The sequence below is a fragment of the Trachurus japonicus genome, chromosome 3 (assembly GCF_045865225.1).
Source record: "Trachurus japonicus isolate A0001 chromosome 3, Traja_1.0".
Classification (NCBI taxonomy): domain Eukaryota; kingdom Metazoa; phylum Chordata; class Actinopteri; order Carangiformes; family Carangidae; genus Trachurus; species Trachurus japonicus.
In genome coordinates this window covers 10,655,552-10,673,269 of record NC_140909.1, presented here as the reverse complement: position 1 = coordinate 10,673,269, position 17,718 = coordinate 10,655,552, and the positions used below count along the sequence as shown (strand labels likewise).

At 41.8% G+C, this 17,718-nt stretch overlaps 2 protein-coding genes across 2 annotated transcripts; one reads left to right on the top strand and one right to left on the bottom strand.

Moving 5' to 3' along the window:
* Nucleotides 1-1,713: 1,713 nt before the first annotated feature.
* ctr9 (CTR9 component of Paf1/RNA polymerase II complex) lies at nt 1,714-10,034 on the top strand. The gene is made up of 23 exons (XM_085761027.1): nt 1,714-1,889; nt 3,043-3,141; nt 3,262-3,501; nt 3,597-3,714; nt 3,805-3,894; nt 4,446-4,702; nt 4,805-4,912; nt 5,005-5,241; nt 5,370-5,588; nt 5,795-5,978; nt 6,073-6,161; nt 6,242-6,427; nt 7,028-7,115; nt 7,205-7,353; nt 7,437-7,553; nt 7,645-7,790; nt 7,906-7,977; nt 8,173-8,308; nt 8,398-8,547; nt 8,642-8,787; nt 8,880-8,976; nt 9,066-9,178; nt 9,316-10,034. Exons 1-23 carry the CDS (start codon nt 1,845-1,847, stop codon nt 9,737-9,739), a joined length of 3,510 nt encoding a protein of 1,169 aa, XP_085617153.1. The 5' UTR covers nt 1,714-1,844; the 3' UTR covers nt 9,740-10,034.
* Nucleotides 10,035-11,114: 1,080 nt separating this feature from the next.
* eif4g2a (eukaryotic translation initiation factor 4, gamma 2a) lies at nt 11,115-16,687 on the bottom strand. Its single transcript, XM_085761013.1, has 18 exons — nt 16,623-16,687; nt 16,381-16,483; nt 16,159-16,290; nt 15,999-16,065; nt 15,757-15,908; nt 15,505-15,615; nt 15,233-15,415; nt 14,937-15,078; nt 14,646-14,809; nt 14,424-14,534; nt 14,194-14,304; nt 14,005-14,109; nt 13,705-13,920; nt 13,330-13,588; nt 13,000-13,204; nt 12,683-12,891; nt 12,466-12,587; nt 11,115-12,286 (listed from the first exon to the last, which is right to left on the bottom strand). The coding sequence occupies exons 5-18, from the start codon at nt 15,838-15,840 to the stop codon at nt 12,221-12,223; spliced, it is 2,088 nt and encodes a 695-aa protein (XP_085617139.1). The 5' UTR covers nt 15,841-15,908; nt 15,999-16,065; nt 16,159-16,290; nt 16,381-16,483; nt 16,623-16,687; the 3' UTR covers nt 11,115-12,220.
* Nucleotides 16,688-17,718: the final 1,031 nt, after the last annotated feature.

Genomic DNA, 17,718 nt, shown 5'->3' with positions numbered 1-17,718 from the left:
TTCTGCCAAAATGCTGCCCTGCAGAGGTCCGTGACAATGATGCAGTTAATGGATTTCAATTTAAATTCACTGGTTTAACATATCAAATGCTCAGTCTGCCAAACATTTCTTCCACAGTTTGAACTTTGAATAGAGCAAATGTGCTGAATAGATGTCCTCTGGCAGGCAGTGTGCGATAAGGGCAATAATTCACTGTCCATTAAGAAATATAGGCTAACTACTTGCTGGATTTTGCAATACTGTCTAAATTTAATTTCTTTGTTTAGTTTCATTTAAAAGCATTGGCACAACAAATCACACTAGGCTTCCTGAAACCCCACTAAAACTGTTACTGTGTAAATTTTCCTTTTTCATATACATGAACACAATACCAGTCAAAAGTTTGGACACATCTTCTCATTCTTTATTACTTTTTTATTACTTTCTACATTGTACATTCAGACATCAAAACTATGAACACATATGACACAAAAGCCTTATCTGTCACCTGACCTAAACCAAATTGAGATGGTTTGGGATGAGTTATCAAAGCAAAAGGTAGCTACTTGGAAAATAAAATATATAAAACATATTCTGCTTTGTTTAACACTTTTTTGTTTACTACATAATTCCTTGTGTTCATTCATAGTTTTGATGTCTTCAGTATGTACTTTCAATGTAGAAAGTAAGAGCCTTAAAATAATGAAAAAAACTGAGTAGGTGTGTCCAAACATTTGACTGGTAGTGTAACTAGTTTGGTTGTTGTTGGTATTATTACTATGACTGTGCAGCAGCAACAAAAATGAGCAAACGATCGCTATTGGCTAGATAAATAGGCCTACTGAACGTCAACTTATGCACCAAGTCAAACCTTGTAGCCTACTTTTTTTTTCACCACATTTCAGGGGGGAACACATTTTACTTTTCACCTCCACTACATTTAGGCCTACAGCTGTGTTTTTGCAGTGTGATATTACCACTGACCAGTGTTGGGCACATTAGCCTACTTTTAAAAATTAATACTGTAGCCTAGTTACTTTCTCCAAAAAGTAACTGAATTACTACATTTTAAAAGTAACTAATTACCAGGAAAAGTAACTATTGCGTTACTTTAAAAAATATATATATATATAATATAATGCTCAAATGTGTCAAACTACTTGGATTCACCCCCCTAACTTAAACCAAAGACGGTTTAGAAACCAAGTATATTTGGCTAACCTTTGCCTCCTTTTTTATCTGGAAGTTGGAACTAACCAACTCACTCACGACTCACCTCCGCACAGGCGCCGCGAACTGTGTGCGAAGGAATACTGAGTGAGTGGGTTAGTTCTAGATAAACGGCTTTTTCCCAACTAGTTGATGGACTGAAAATATGAAAAAAATGTATGTTGTTATAACGTACACTTTAACGTGTGTATTATTTTGTGACTCGACTTCTTGAGTCAAATAACGGCGAGTAACGGCGGGTTTTTATTGCCAGTAACAGTAAATTTACGTTAACGGCGTTATAAAGGGGGGAGGAAACAGTAACTTTTTGATTAAATTACTCGTTACTGCCGTTTTTTTTTATTTTTATAACGCCATTATTTCCATCACTGCCACTGACTGATACTTACCAACAACAACAGCAACATCACTGCCACTAGAACAAAGTCGTCGTGTTTTCTGCTCCACTCAGGGCGGAACCAAACATCAGCTCGGTCAGAGATCCAGCCGGACACTATTTCCGTTGCGCCGTCCGAGTGTTTGTTGTTTCCCATCGGAGGCATGAAGTAGCTACCAGCCGACAACGGACTGGAGATAATTTTTTACTTAATAGTTTGTAATTTCCCAGAGTCAAAGTGGAGCTGTCCTCGGTGAAGATGTCTCGGGGGTCCATCGAGATCCCTCTACGGGACACCGATGAGGTAAAACTCGTGTAAACTGGAGTTCATGTTTGGAGTGAACCTCGCTATGCTAACGATACTTACCCGCAATGCTAACTGTAGCTAATGCTGGCTAATTGTCTGTACATGTCAGTTTCATGTTTGATGTATGTATGTATCCGAAACGTAAACACTTGCAATGCACAGGGCGTACTATTATTAGAAAACAGTATGAGAGAGAGAAACATGAGAAATGTGGCTCTGAATAAAGTAATTAAAATGTTTTCTGTCACTGTCGTATCCAGTGGATCAGTAACGTTATGTATCAACAGCAACAGGAGCAACTAAGTTATAAATATTTATCTTAATTATTAAACTCAGCCAGTGTTGAGATATCTGTGTCTTTATTCATAACAGTGGTTTGTGTTACATATACAATTCTATGAAATGTTAGCAAAAGTATTACTACATACAAAGTAAATGTGACTGTTAGAGAACTACACTACAAACTTCAAACTACATTCATCCACAGTTGTTAAAAGTGTTTGGCGGGTGGGTTACTATAACTGGCTGTTCGTTTGAATCCATAATTATGCTGCAGATTAAATTTGGGAATTGATTATACCTTAGTAGCCTTGCGTAATGGATATCCAAAGACTCCTGTAGAATAGACTACTGTATGTATTTTTATTTCACTTTTGTAATCTGCATTTTTTGGTGCCGAGTTGTATTGATGCATTCAGAGAGCTGGTTATCTATAACCAGTATAACATTACTGGTGTGGGTTGAAAGATCTCTCTGTGAAATACAATACAATTCAATAACATTGCTACCCCTTTGATGACTTTAAGTAACTTATAACCATTATCTCTAAGCTCTCAGCACTATATCCTTCATTGAGGGTAGATAAGTGTAGTATTACATTGTTATGTTTTATGTAAAACATCTAGACACTCAGTAGTACTGGTTTTGACTAATTCAGAAAAGTTATTGGATACCTTTTATTTTGTTGCTGCAAGAGTTGTTTAGACTAGAAGTCACATATCTTGATTTGAAGTTAAAGGGTGAGGTGGTATTGGTAAAAACTGAGCAACTGCACATTTTGATGTCACAGTATGCATCAAACCTTATTCACAACCCTCCTAAATGATACAGACGCTGATGCCTACTAACCTAAATATATCGCCCCTTTCAGGTCATCGAGCTCGACTTTGACCAGCTCCCAGAAGGGGACGAGGTCATCAGTATCCTAAAGCAGGAGCACACACAGCTGCACATATGGATTGCTTTGGCGGTGAGTCAGTGGAGCTGCAACCGATGGCTGCTATCTTATAAAATGTGAACACAATTCAGACATGAAGATGTAAAATCCATGTAAAACAAAGTTAAATTTGGTTCACTGGTCTTTTTTCAGCTGGAGTACTACAAGCAGGGCAAAACAGAGGATTTTGTCAAGCTCCTCGAGGCAGCTCGTATCGATGGAAACCTCGACTACAGAGACCATGAGAAAGACCAGATGACCTGTCTGGACACATTGGCAGCTTACTATGTCCAACAAGCACGTAAAGAGAAAAACAAAGATGCCAAGAAAGAGCTCATCACGCAGGCCACGCTGCTGTACACCATGGCAGACAAGATCATCATGTACGATCAGGTGAGTAACACGTCTGTCACAGCTGCTGATGAAAAGGATAAGGGAGTAGTATTTTTGCATTTTAAGTACATGCAACATCCTCATGTGTCAATCAGAACCACTTGTTGGGAAGAGCCTGTTTCTGCCTGCTGGAGGGAGACAAGATGGACCAGGCCGATGCTCAGTTCCACTTTGTGCTCAATCAGTCCACCAATAACATCCCCGCTTTGCTTGGCAAGTAGAAATATATAAAAGAGAGAACAGAGATTGATCCTCCTGACCACTGTGACTGACTTGAATAATCACACCATTGTAATTCAACAGGTAAAGCTTGCATCTCCTTCAATAAAAAGGATTACAGAGGAGCACTGGCGTACTACAAAAAGGCTTTGCGTACAAACCCAGGCTGTCCAGGTAAACAAGTTATCCCGGTTTACCCAGTTTATCTTGAAAATTGGTTGATTCATTCAGACATTTTCTTTATTATAGGGGTCAAGTTGTGGCCATAGAAAAGTACAAACCCAGAGCACGCACACTGCCAGACTGAACACTATAATTTTTAGATTAGTACTAATGGTAACAGGATGACCTCTGCCCTGTAGGCCCGTTTAACCTATATGCCAATTCTCATTATAAACTGATTATCTTTTACACATAACTTCTTCTGTTTATACTTGTACTTTTTTATATACTTTATTGCAAAGCTTCTTTTATTGCCTTCACATGCACAATCGATCTTTCCAATCTCTTTGCATCTTTGTGCAATTTTTTCAAGTATATACTCACAAATTAAATGACAAAAATGAATGAAAACAGACAAAAAATACTCTTACTTCTTGTAAATCTGCCAGTAATGATGCTGATAGGTGGTCTATCTACAGCTACATGATGTGTTTCTCATACAAACAGATGTGTTACACATATAGATATACATCTTATCCTCATCTTGTTGTGTCTGTGAACAGCGGAGGTCAGGCTGGGGATGGGCCACTGTTTTGTGAAGCTCAACAAACTGGAAAAGGCTCGCCTGGCTTTCGGTCGAGCCCTGGAGCTGAATTCGAAGTGCGTGGGAGCTCTGGTTGGTCTGGCGGTTTTAGAGCTCAACAACAAGGAGGCGGACTCGATCAAGAACGGAGTGCAGCTCCTGTCGCGGGCCTACACCATCGACCCCAGCAACCCCATGGTGCTCAACCACCTCGCCAACCATTTCTTCTTCAAAAAGGTAATGACGAGTCTGTTGTCCTTTCGAAATCCTGAGAAATCTCAACCTGTGTGTCGTTAAATATTAATTACCCATGCCTATGTGGACTCTGTTTCCCATCAGGACTACAGCAAAGTGCAACATCTGGCCCTCCATGCTTTCCATAACACAGAAGTCGAAGCCATGCAGGCTGAGAGCTGCTACCAGTTGGCTCGCTCTTTCCACGTGCAAGTAAGATCCAAACCAATCCACTACCAACATCCTGACTGTTTACTGTATTATCTATTCACATCTCTGACATCTCTGCTCTTTCCTTTCTTTAGGAGGACTATGACCAAGCGTTTCAGTATTACTACCAGGCCACTCAGTTTGCCTCGTCCACCTTTGTGTTGCCCTTCTTTGGCCTTGGGCAGATGTACGTGTACAGAAGGGACAAGGAGAACGCAGCACAGTGCTTTGAGAAGGTTTTAAAGGCCTACCCCAACAACTATGAAACCATGAAAATCCTGGGGTCTCTCTATGCAACATCCGACGATCAGGAAAAGAGAGACATCGCCAAAGTACGTAGCCACTCACATATCACATGGCTCAGAAAACTGTGCCAGACTTGAGTTGAGGAATGTTTTTAATAGATACAATATATATTATATTTTTGACATGGATATATGTCACTGTTTTTGTCCACTAGGGTCACCTGAAGAAGGTAACGGAGCAGTACCCAGATGATGTGGAGGCCTGGATCGAGCTGGCTCAGATCCTGGAGCAGACCGACATCCAGGGAGCGCTGTCTGCGTACGGGACAGCCACCCGCATCCTGCAGGAGAAGGTGCAGGCTGACGTTCCCCCTGAGATCCTAAACAACTTGGGAGCTCTTCACTTCAGACTGGGCAACCTGGGAGAGGCCAAGGTAATGAATGAAAAACCAACAGAGTGACTAAAGTCTAATGCTTTGCAACAGCCACATTCATCACTGAATTCATTGACTAATATCAAACTGAGAAAGTGGGATGTAAAACTTCCCTCCTTGTGATATTTAAAGTGCAAAACACACAGTATATTTAGCATCTACAATAGTGCTATTTCAAGGTTGGGGTCATGTCTTCTCTCCTACAGAAATATTTCCTGGCATCTCTGGAACGGGCCAAAGCGGAGGGAGAGCACGACGAGCATTACTACAACGCCATTTCTGTCACCACCTCGTACAATCTGGCTCGTTTGTACGAGGCCATGTGTGAATTCCACGAAGCTGAGAAACTCTACAAAAACATCCTCAGAGAGCATCCAAATTATGTGGACTGTAAGTACGACACACGACAGAGGAAAAAGTGTGAGATCATGAAGATGAAGGAATGTTACTCTGAAAGATCATTACATCTTTTTCTGGCTTACAGGTTACCTGCGTCTCGGAGCGATGGCTCGTGACAAAGGAAACTTCTATGAAGCCTCTGACTGGTTCAAAGAAGCCCTGCAGATTAATCAGGTACACTGCAATATTCACACAACAGCAGATGACGCAGTCTGCTGCCAGACAGTTTCTGATGTCTGTTCTGTTTGATGTAGGATCACCCGGACGCCTGGTCCCTGATAGGAAACCTTCACTTGGCCAAACAGGAATGGGGACCGGGACAAAAGAAGTTTGAGCGTATCCTGAAGCAGCCGTCCACACAGAACGACACCTACTCCATGTTGGCTCTGGGTAACGTGTGGCTGCAGACGCTGCACCAGCCAACCAGAGACCGGGAAAAGGTGCAGACAGCTGTTTTTAACATAATTTGGAAGAGACGAATGCAGCAGAGACTGTAGCTGTGTCTCAATTCCAATACTTCCATACTTACACTAACTATTTTGAGTATGTAAGTCTCAATTCACAAGTATGTCAAAATGCAGTGTACTGTAAGTACCTGGATGGTACACTACAGAATTAAGTACATAGTGCACGTAGTATACTACATCACAGTGTACTCATGGAAGTATTCGAATTGAGACACAGCATGTGTGTTTTGTTGAATGCTGAAAACTCAAACTTACACGCAGTGCACAAACCATTGTGACTGATGTGGCTGTGTTTTAACCTTTCCCATTTTGTAAAAATGTTTTTGCAGCATTGCACCATGCTAATTACACTGCTAAGTGAGCATATGATCTGATCCATCTCACATAGCACGCATTGTCAGTAGTTTAACTAATAAATGAGCTGCTTCCCTCATTAAAATGTGGCGATGTGGCACCGCTGCTGTTTGTCTATGTTGTCTATCATTAGGTGATGCAGGGTGTCTCATTATTAAACACCGTGTGAACAGAAGCTGTAGGTCCCCAGATGGAGTAACAGTGGTTTTGTCTCTACAGGAAAAGAGACATCAGGATCGAGCCCTGGCCATATACAAACAAGTCCTGCGAAATGATGCAAAGAACCTCTACGCTGCCAATGGCATCGGTCTGTACAGCTTCATTCTGTTTTTAAAACGACTAAATGTATTTATTTATATGTTGTATATTCATCAAGCTTGATATTGTTTTGTCCAGGTGCCGTCCTCGCCCACAAGGGCTACTACAGAGAGGCTCGTGATGTGTTTGCGCAGGTGAGGGAGGCCACAGCCGACATCAGTGACGTGTGGCTGAATCTGGCTCACATCTACGTCGAGCAGAAGCAGTACATCAGCGCCGTGCAGATGGTAAGAGCCTCCGTTTGTGATGAGATTTTTGAAAGTTTTTGTCTTTAGTCGGTTCAGTGAAGCATTTTTGATCTGCTCCACAGTACGAGAACTGCCTGAAGAAATTTTACAAATATCAGAACACCGAGGTGCTGCTGTACCTGGCGAGGGCGCTCTTCAAATGTGGGAAACTCCAGGAGTGCAAGCAGATGCTACTGAAGGTAGATGAGGGAAAAAAAATGAATGGTTTTTGTTTTATTCTATAAAAATGAGGAGAGTTTAACTTTTACTGTGTGATGTATTTCCAACCAGGCCCGTCATGTGGCGCCCAGCGACACGGTGCTGATGTTCAATGTGGCGCTGGTGCTTCAGAGACTGGCCACTCTGGTGCTGAAGGATGAGAAGAGTAACTTGAAGGCTGTGCTGAGCGCCGTCAAAGAGCTGGAGCTGGCTCACAGGTAGTGACACTGCACTTGATTTATGACTTCTCCTTCCATCCTGATCTCCATCCTCTGCCCAATCCTCAATTTGTATCTCCCTCTCACCCTCCTTTTCCTCCTCCTCTTCACACAGGTACTTCAGCTACCTCAGCAAGGCCGGAGACAAGATGAGGTTTGATCTCGCTCTTGCTGCCTCTGAGGCCAGGTCAGTCTGAATTTATCCTCATGGTTTTTGTTTGCTTTCAATTAATATAACAAGAATTCACAGACGCAGCTCTTTGCCATTGTTTTGACACATACCATTAATTAAGATGGTCTACTTGGGGCTTGTGCTGGGGTGTGGTTCATTCAAAATGGGCTGTGATATCACTGTTGGTGTGGGTGTGTTGTGGGATTGCAGGCAGTGCTCTGACCTGCTGAGTCAGGCTCAGTACCACGTTGCAAGAGCCAGAAAGCAGGATGAGGAGGAGAAGGAGCTTCGGGCCAAACAGGAGCAGGAGAGAGACTTGCTGCGTCAGCAGCTGGCCAAAGAACAGGTACTTTTTGGTAACCAGCCAGAAGAAGTCATGGTTTGCATGTTTTATGTTAATGTACTTAATCGGTTGTCGCCCTGAAACCTTGTTAGGAGGAGAAACGAACCAGAGAGGCAGAGGAACAGAAGAAGCTCCTGGAGCAGAGAGCTCTGTACGTGGAGAAGACCAAGAATCTTCTCACCTTCGCAGAAGGGTCGAAGGAAGCGGCCAAAGAAAAGAAGAAGGGAGGCAGCGGTGGACGCGTGAGTGTTGGCACTGATGGAGAACTCATTGGCAAACTGTTACGGCACCAAAACATCGTTAGTAACATTTTCTTTATTCATATATATCTCTAAGCGTAAGAAAGGAGGAGACATGGATGAGTTTGTCAACGATGACTCTGACGAGGACCTGCCAATGAAGAAGAAGAAGAAGAGAAAGGGCGGAAGCGGCAGTGAGCAGGAGGGCGAGGATGGAGAGAAGAAGAAGAAGAAGAGGAGACGGTGAGTCTGCTGCAGTGAATGCCTAATGTGTTTTTTTTAAGAGTGTGATGCAAAGAAAGAACATGCTAATAGAAAAGTGTCCTGTGTTTCAGACCCACTAAAGGAGGGGAAGACAGTGATGATGATGAGGAGGGAGGGTCACGACCCAAGAAGCAGCGCAAACAAAAAGAACGCAAGAGGATCGAAAAGGTTCGTTGCGGTCTTTTCTTTGTTGTGCTCTTCTGTCATGATTTGAATTATCTTCTCGGGTCTAACCTTTTTTTTCTTCCCATTTATAGCCACAACCTGAGCGCTTGCCACCATCTCTCAAAGGAAAGATCAAGTCTAAGGCTATCATCTCATCTTCTGAATCGTCTTCAGATGAGGATGGACTGAAAATCGCTGAAGACAGGTAAAAGCACCGTCGTCAAAACCTGATTCTGCTCTCAAAGAGATGAACCATTAGTAAATCTAACTAACTTGGTGCCCTTTCAATATACAATATACAATATACAATGACAATAAAGCATCTTAATTTCTCCCGCACAGACAACAAAGAGACAGCGGCTCAGGATCTGATGACGAGGGCGGCAGCCACAGGAAGCGTATTGCATCCGACAGCGACTCGGATGGAGGAGGGAACCGCTCCGGCAGCGAGGCGGGCAGCCCTCGGCGCTCTGCGGGCTCCGAGGACGACGACTCCGGCAGCGACCGCCCCGTGAAGAAGAGGAGGGTCCAGCGGCAGTCTGACTCGGAGCAGTCGGACAACGAAAGCAAGAGGAGTCGATCCGGATCGGATGACGAGTCCCGGGCCGGTTCGCCCGCCGCGGCGTCGGGCCGCGGGTCAGACAGGGGATCTGAGGCGGGATCAGACAACGAGGCCTCGCCACGACGCTCCGACAACGAGGCCTCGCCACGACGCTCTGGCTCTGAACCCGAAGCCTCCAACAACGACGATGACGACAGCGATTAAACCTTCAGATCTTGCTCACAGACTTATCTCCACATCTACATTTTTATTTTTTATTAAAAGCAGGAATTTCTGTCCGTCTCTCTTGGAGTTAGCCTAGAAAAAGTGTAGTTATTTTGACACAGTGATGTTTTTCTCACGTCTTACAGGGAATGTGTTTTCACAGACGATGTTTTGTTAAAAATAAGTGATTTGACATGAACTTAAAAGGTGTAAAACAACTATTTTCTATCACAGATGGTTGGGAAAGACTCATGGATCGTTTCAACAAAATGTCAAATAAAAGTGAAAAGAAGAATTGTGTAAGATGTGTGTTGTCACATTCTGCTTCTTTATCATAATGGTTCTTAAGCATCTTTAGGGTACGGTACGTTACGTTAGGGTTAACCGAATGACACTTAATGACAACGTTATGACATTGACATAATGTTTATGACACGTTCATGACTGTGTCATGTCAGTCTTAGGACAGTGTCATGTCACTCTTATGACGACACCTTCAAGTAAAGTGTTACCAAAAAATCAATCACTTAATAAGCTGAACATAAAATGCAAATACCAGTACTCCAACAGCAAATTTAGTAACTAACTATAGGGAATCACTTAAGATGTTTTGATCACTTACAATATGGCTTCTGATTTAACACTCAAATGCAAATGCTTACATTATATTTTGATTTTACTTGGGTAATGTAATTAAAAAATGTTTTGCATTTAAATCAAAGACAATCGGTAAAAAGGGTGGCACATTGGTAAAGAAAATTAATTTCCTAGATAGTCCAATTGTAGTGTTGCAGAGCTTCACCCACATTCCCATGTCAAAATATTTAGGACAGTGGTTCCCAACCTTTTGACTCGTGACCCCATCACAAGTTTTTGGGGCCAGCTCAGATATTTTTATATAAAGGTACTTTATTTGTCACATATACAGCTAGTACAGTGAAATTCTTTCTCTGCATTTAACACATCCCTGAGGAGCAGTGGGCAGCCACGGTGCAGCGCCCGGGGACCAACTCCAGATTATGAGCCAGGGGCACTGACTGGAGGATCAGGCTGAAAGTAAAGAATTGTTTAAGATTGAGGTGTTTTTAAATAATCTTAAAAAGAATTAGTTAAATATTTGCATCAGTATTTGTTTTTTTAATCAATTACAAGTGTCTCGACCCAAAGGTTGAAAAACACAGATTCAGAATATTAAATGTCAGCCTACTGCATTCACAAGAATATGATGGAAGGATGTGAAGTCAATGAATGTGACAAATATGTGGTCTTTTCACAAATGGGTGTTTTATGATATTGTGTTGATGGACAGCCTGAAAACAGGTGCATTTGCAAAAAAAAAAAACCAAAAAAGAGCAAGCGTTAATGACACCAAAAGTAACTGTTAAACTTTATTCAACCTTGATCTATACTTGCACACTCATCTTGTTGCACTTAAAATTACAGTGACACTCCAAAAGAGGGTTTTAAGTGTACACATACAGTACATTCTTTGTTATTTTATGAAGATAAAAAGACCATTTAAAAACTTGACAAATATGGAAAACAGACTTAAAATTTCCACACGCGGTGGTGAACAACTAGCACAGGAAACTAAGCTTTGGCTGTCTCGACGTTGACACCGAGACATTCAAGTAAAGTCCGAGATACGTTAGAGGTATATCCATATTAATTGATAAATTAAAAAAAGCCAAGGCCACACATATCCATTCCTAACAGCACAAAAGTTTCATACATGGAAGGAAAAAAAAAACAAAAAAACTTCAGACTAAGTGTGGGTAACTGAAATCAAACAGTGCAAGTAAAAACAGGCCATTATTGATACAGAATCATCAAATCATGATCAAGATTTTTGATTCGAGACAAAACGGTCTGTTTTCACGCACAGGAAAACCAGTCTAAATCACTCGAGCCAACAACCCAGGACTGATAACAAATCAAGGAAAGTGTATTTTTTACTATTGCAACGACTCAAGATGTTGAGCAAAGTGCATCTAAAAACTGATTAACAGATAAAATGTTGAGAAAGTCTCTTTGAGCCTTTTCTCTTTTGTAAACAGTTTAAGTCAATAGTTTCGGCAGCACTTGGTGACTCCTACCAGATGTAAAAGGTGATTAATGGGTCTGGTGCTGGTACATCTTTCTGCAAAATACCACCTACTGATAACAGGAAACGTAACCCATGATGATTGAAATGTATAAAACATCTGCTGTAAGATGCCAAATAAGAGGGAATTAGAAAGAAAAGCAGTTATAATAAGATGGTGATGCTGGCTTGATCTGGCAAAGCATTTCATAGTGAAATGAATTTTAACAGTGGTTGGAAAATATTTATAAACAAGAGGAGAGGGGAGGGCGTTAGGCTGAAACAGGGAAGGGCACAAAGAAACAAAAAACGTTACGAAAGTTAAAAAAAAAAAAAAAAAGGAAGAATATCCACAATCATTCATTGCATCCTGATAACACATGGCTTTGGCCTGTTCCTCAGTAATCTTCATCCTCTGACTCCTCCTCTTCTGCGGTCTCCAGCCAGGTCAGCCACTGGTTCACCTGCAACGTAAAACACACAAGACATTAATAAGATGGAAACACTCAATGTACAATGGAACGGTCACTAAGCAACTATTTTCAAAATACTCTAGGTAACATCTCAAGTTGGTGTTGTAACACACTCTAATAACTTGATCACAACCGGGACACTAAAGAGCGTAAATTTACTCGCAACATACCTGAAATAGCGCTTTCCCCTTCCCTGGATACTCTTGGGTGATATCCTCTTTCCATGAAAGGAAGGCTTCTTCTTCAATTATTTCCATGTCATAAAAGTTTACAAAGTAGCGCAGTAACATGCCTGAAAAAAAAAAAGGAGGGAAAGTTAGTGAACTTCTCTACATGAGAAAAAATCTCTGGCCATGAGCTGGCAGGTTACACTACAAGCATACACACCTTTGGGGAATCCCTTGGCGTTGCAGTGGACCTGCAGGGCGTACAATGCGCCCACTTGCAGGTCGATGTGGTCGTGTAGGAACTTTTGCATCACTGGCTTGAAAGACAGCATCAGCTGCTTCTCTTCATCCAGCTGCTCCTTACTGGGTGCTGCAAGCTGCTCCTCATCGTCGTCAGGGTTGGTTTCGTAGGCAATGTACTGCAAGAAACTGCCAGACAAGAAAACTATTAATACACTTTAAAACACTTGATGTTAAACACCACATCAACTCAGTAAAGTCTGTTTACACCATTAGAAACACTGTCCACTTCTGTACCTGGTCATGAGGATGTTGACAAAGCCTTTGTCAGTGTGGAGTTTAGGGGAGATGTTGTCCTTGATCCACTTGTAGATGGACTGTGGAGAGGGGTCTACTTTGATCTGCTTCAGCAGCTCCTTCTCCAGTTTCATCAGCGGGAACAAGAAGCTGAGACCTTTGCCCTCCAGAATCTCAAGCATCCTGTCCTTGTTCTGGTCTATTTCTGCAGGAGTAATAAATACATTAATACTCAGACTAAAATTCTCAGTATCATCAAAAAACAATCAGGGCTAATTAATGGAAGTGTGATTAGGTGTAAATATGAGGTCAGTTGGGGTTTGGACGTACCAGGCAGCATCTTCTGCATGTTGACTGTGCTCTGCTGGAACAGGTCACTCAGCCACTCGCGGTCCTTCAGTTTGACCATCTGCTGCAGGCAGAGCAGGAAAAGTGGGAAGTGTGCGCCGTTCTCCAGCTGATGGGCCAAGTCTGTGAGGCTGACCAGGTCAGCGATGATCGCATGTGCGGCAAACTGGGCCAGGTACGACTTCACCAGGGGGATTTCTTCTTCGATCTTGGGACACTGGTCCAACACACTCAAAAAGGCCTGTTCAAAAAAAAAAGTATAGATCTGAATAACCTCCATATTAAAAGTGAACTGATTATTGCTTTACTTGAGTTCTGTGTTATGATGAATATCAGATTGTGCGTCACAACACTGACCTGCATTAGGTTTTCACCAGTGACGAGCCCCTCGGTGCAGAGTGCATGGATCAGGGCGTTTGCTAGTTCCTTATCCTCATCTGAACGGTCAAGGGATTGAACCACAATCTTGTTCAGCATCTCAGACAGGAAGTACTTCGGCGCTTTCATCTCCTTCACAGCGTTCAGTGCCTCCTCTGTGTTCTTGTTGTTCAGGTAGTCTGTCAACAGTGTCTCCTTGGATGAAAAGAATCCAGTCAGATGTACATTCAAAACATAGTTTGTGGGAAGGACGTACAGAGTGAATTATGAGGAACTTACTGTCATTTTGTGCAGCTCTTCCTTTGTAGGAGGAGCCTTTTTATTGGGCTTGGCAGGTTTTTCCTGAATTGGAGGAGGATTGGTCTTCAAGCCAAGCTGTGGAGACTGTAGAAAGAAAGCCACATGAGTACATGTTTCCTGGTACTGCATCCATCCAGTGTATTTATTTAAAAAATGTAAATGTGTTACCTGTCCCAGTGGGGAGCCTTGGGCACTTGCAGGAATCATCGTCATCTGGGGCTGCAGCTTTGGCACTTGTTTTTTACTCAAGATAAAGGACTGTGCTGGCCTCAGACTGATCTAGAAGGGAGAAGAAAGAAAAACAAGGTTCAGAACAATACCCCATGCTGAGGATATTACTCCACATCTCTTAAACTGAAAGGTACGTAATACATAATCAATGAAAGCAGCTGGGTTACCTCATCAGCGTTGAGTTTCCCTTTCTTGCCGAATCGTGAGCCCATATCCTTAGAAGACTGCATCTGCCCTGAGTGATTCTGTTTATGGCTGAAAACTGGTGAATTCTGCCCCTTTTAGAGAGAAATCACAGCATGAACGTTAGTAATGATGACTGATCGTTGGTAATGACTGCATACATTTGCCTGGCCATAAATAAAAAACAATTACAATTGGGTAAGTACCTGGTTTGGTTTTATGAACATCTTGTTTCCTGCTTCAAACTGAGGCTGGTGTGAACTGTTGCCATTTCCAATATGGCCATTGTAGAGTGGATTTGTGCGGTGACGCCCCATGGTCGGAGAGTAGTGGTCCTGAATGACTCCTGGACCTGTACCAATGCCAATGCCTAAACAAAACAAGACAATGTTTAAAAAAAAAACACTGACGGGAAGGTCCAGCCCATATTAATGCGTCAGGGAAGTAGTGCAACTCCTCCTCTTATTAGTCAAAAGGGGGAAAAGGAAGTGACATACCAGGCAGTTGTCCAAACATATCGGCCAGCCCACCAAGAGGCTCCCTGTCAAACTTCATCTTTGTTGGCAGGAAGGAGGAGCTGTCCATGAAGAACTCATTTCTCATTCCATCATTGGCAGGTGGAATGAAAACACCCAGATCCTGCAAAGACAAATCAGATTATAAGGTTACATCATGATCATAGATAGCTTACTTTGCAGTTCAAAAACGTATTTGATCTATAAAATCATGCAAATGAAGTCCAAGATAAATGCCCATCGTAAATGTCATCCTACAGTGGACTGGGTGGACTAACCTTTACTGCATCCTGACGAACTTGGTTGATTGTCTTTGGTCCGTTGTCAACATAAGCCTTGCGCGGCACCCAGTTGTTGTCTCGAAGCTCCACCATGTTCTGCAGCAGGAATCGAATCCTCGCTGGCAGCTCCTTGTTGTTAGTTAGGCATTTCATGCGGCCAAAGTACTGATCGATCAGAGACTGAAAGGAGAATTTATTTGTTAATAAAATTGAACAAAAAGGGGATTTCAAAACAGACCATTATTTGCCGTTTTCCCAGATGTACTCACCCTAGCCTTTTCGTGATCAATTTTAGGTCCCACTGTTTTCATTATCTGACAGAGGCATTCCAAATCTTCGCCCATATCCTTAAGTTGGACTTTCTTCTTCTTCTCCAAAAGCTTGACAAGAAATGAGAAACATTTCACACACTTACTATAATTCCTTCCACAAGTGATGAGGTGACTTTGAATATCAAAACTGTGAGGATGCAGATTTTGGGATGGGTTCAAAATGACAAATTAAAAATCAACCGGACTTACTGTTTTGATGCATTTGTGAAGGATAGATTCGTGGATAAGGTTGAGTTTGCCAAGTTCGCCGATGAATTTGATGTTGCCCAGCATCTTGATCTTTGCGATCGCGCGCTGCTCCTCCTCCTCAGAGGTGAGTGGGGCGTCGCTTTTGTCAAAGACTACAGAAAAGAAAATGAATTGATTTAGAAATACAATTTGTGTAAAATTAACATTAAAAAAAAACCACGTGTCAGATATAATTTACTTACGTTCAACATTTCTGGCGCGGTTCTCAAATTCATCTTGAAGCTTGGAAATAAGAAGTCTTCTGAAGGTCTGTAAAACATAATTTGTTCGCAATAAGAAAAAAGACCATAGCAGGAAACCGTAAAGTGCAAATGTTATTGTTCAATAAAAACAGTAACTTACAGTATTCTGCTTTTGTGTTGCTTGACTTTCTGTTGTTGGTTCTTCAAAGTTCGGTGCATCCTCAGACAAGCGTAGACATAGCTGAGCGTATAACTGGCTGTACTTGGGCTCTTCGAGGGCTTTGTCAACAATCTAGAAATTTTTTATAAAATATTCTCGTCAACATTTGAATGAATCACGGCAGTTAAGGACAAGCACCGTTTGAGAGAGTACTATACTCACCAACAAGATGATTCCTTTCAAGACAAGTTTTGAATCTACACCCACATTGAGGAGCTCCAGGCATAGTTTGTCAAACTTCTCAGGAGTCAACTTATTAAGTATGCTGATGAGGAGGAGAAAGGACAAGTGATTAAATAATGCCTTTAAAAAAGACAATAATTACCAGTGATTTAACAACAGATAATCTCAGATGGCGAGTGACCAAGAGGAATTGAGAAATGGATCTAAAAATGGAAACCTACCCTCTCACTTTCCTGAAGATTGAATCATGTTGCCCTTTCTCATTGGAGGAGTTGGCATCTCGTCTAGTGCTTCGAGAAGGTACCCATCTCTGACTGCCAGTACCTGGGGTTTTCCCCAGGAACTCGCTGCAATGAACACAAAATACAGCAATTGAAAAATCATGGAAATATCTTTTGTGTAAAACATGACATTATAGCTCAGGTTCCTAGCTCTGATGAATGGTGGCTAAATTATATAAAGTAGATATGTACCAATACGAGTATTGCTAATCCCCCCCAAATATGACCTGTATTGAATATCAGCATCACTGGCAACTACTGTTCTAGTGCAGAAAGAACTGATTCCCAGAAAAGTAGCTATTTACACTGCACTGGAAAGTCCCACCAGTAAAAAAAAAAAAAAAAGTGAAACATGTTCACTATGCAAGGCTTTAATTTCATGCCAGGAATAGGCTCAACCATCACTGACCCGGCTCGGGGGTGTGTGGATTATTTGTTTGACACATTATATGTCGATTGGAAGCTAATTTGTCACAAAGTAGTTGGCAAGTAACAATATCCGCAATCAATAATTTAAGAAAATCACTGATTGTGAGCTGCTTTATTATCATCTCACCCAGGAACTGTATGTTGTTCTATGGCAAAAGGTAGCTGCAAGCTCTATTATCAAGATTAAAATGGCATTGGCAAATTAAAGCCACAGCAAATTTTGAAATCAGTTTCAAGCCGATTAATTGTCCAATAAGTAATTTGGTTTAAGAGCAAACAAAAGATAATGAATAAATGTCCATCACAACTTTGCACTTAACAAAAGTTATGACTGTCTGGTTTTGTTTGACCAAACACAAAGAGCAACAAAGAGCAGTAGCCAAACAGACAAATAGTTTTAATTTTTGGGCTTTTATGCCTTTATTGTAGAGAGATAGTGGGAGATAGACAGGAAAATTGGGATAGAGTCGGAGGGATAACATGTAGCAAAGGGCCACAGGTCTGATTTGAACCTGGGCCACTGCAGTTTTGACTAAGCCTTAAATGCACTATGAGATGAGCCACTTAAATGCCCAGAAGCCATTTATTAGAGACCCCAGTTCCCCCA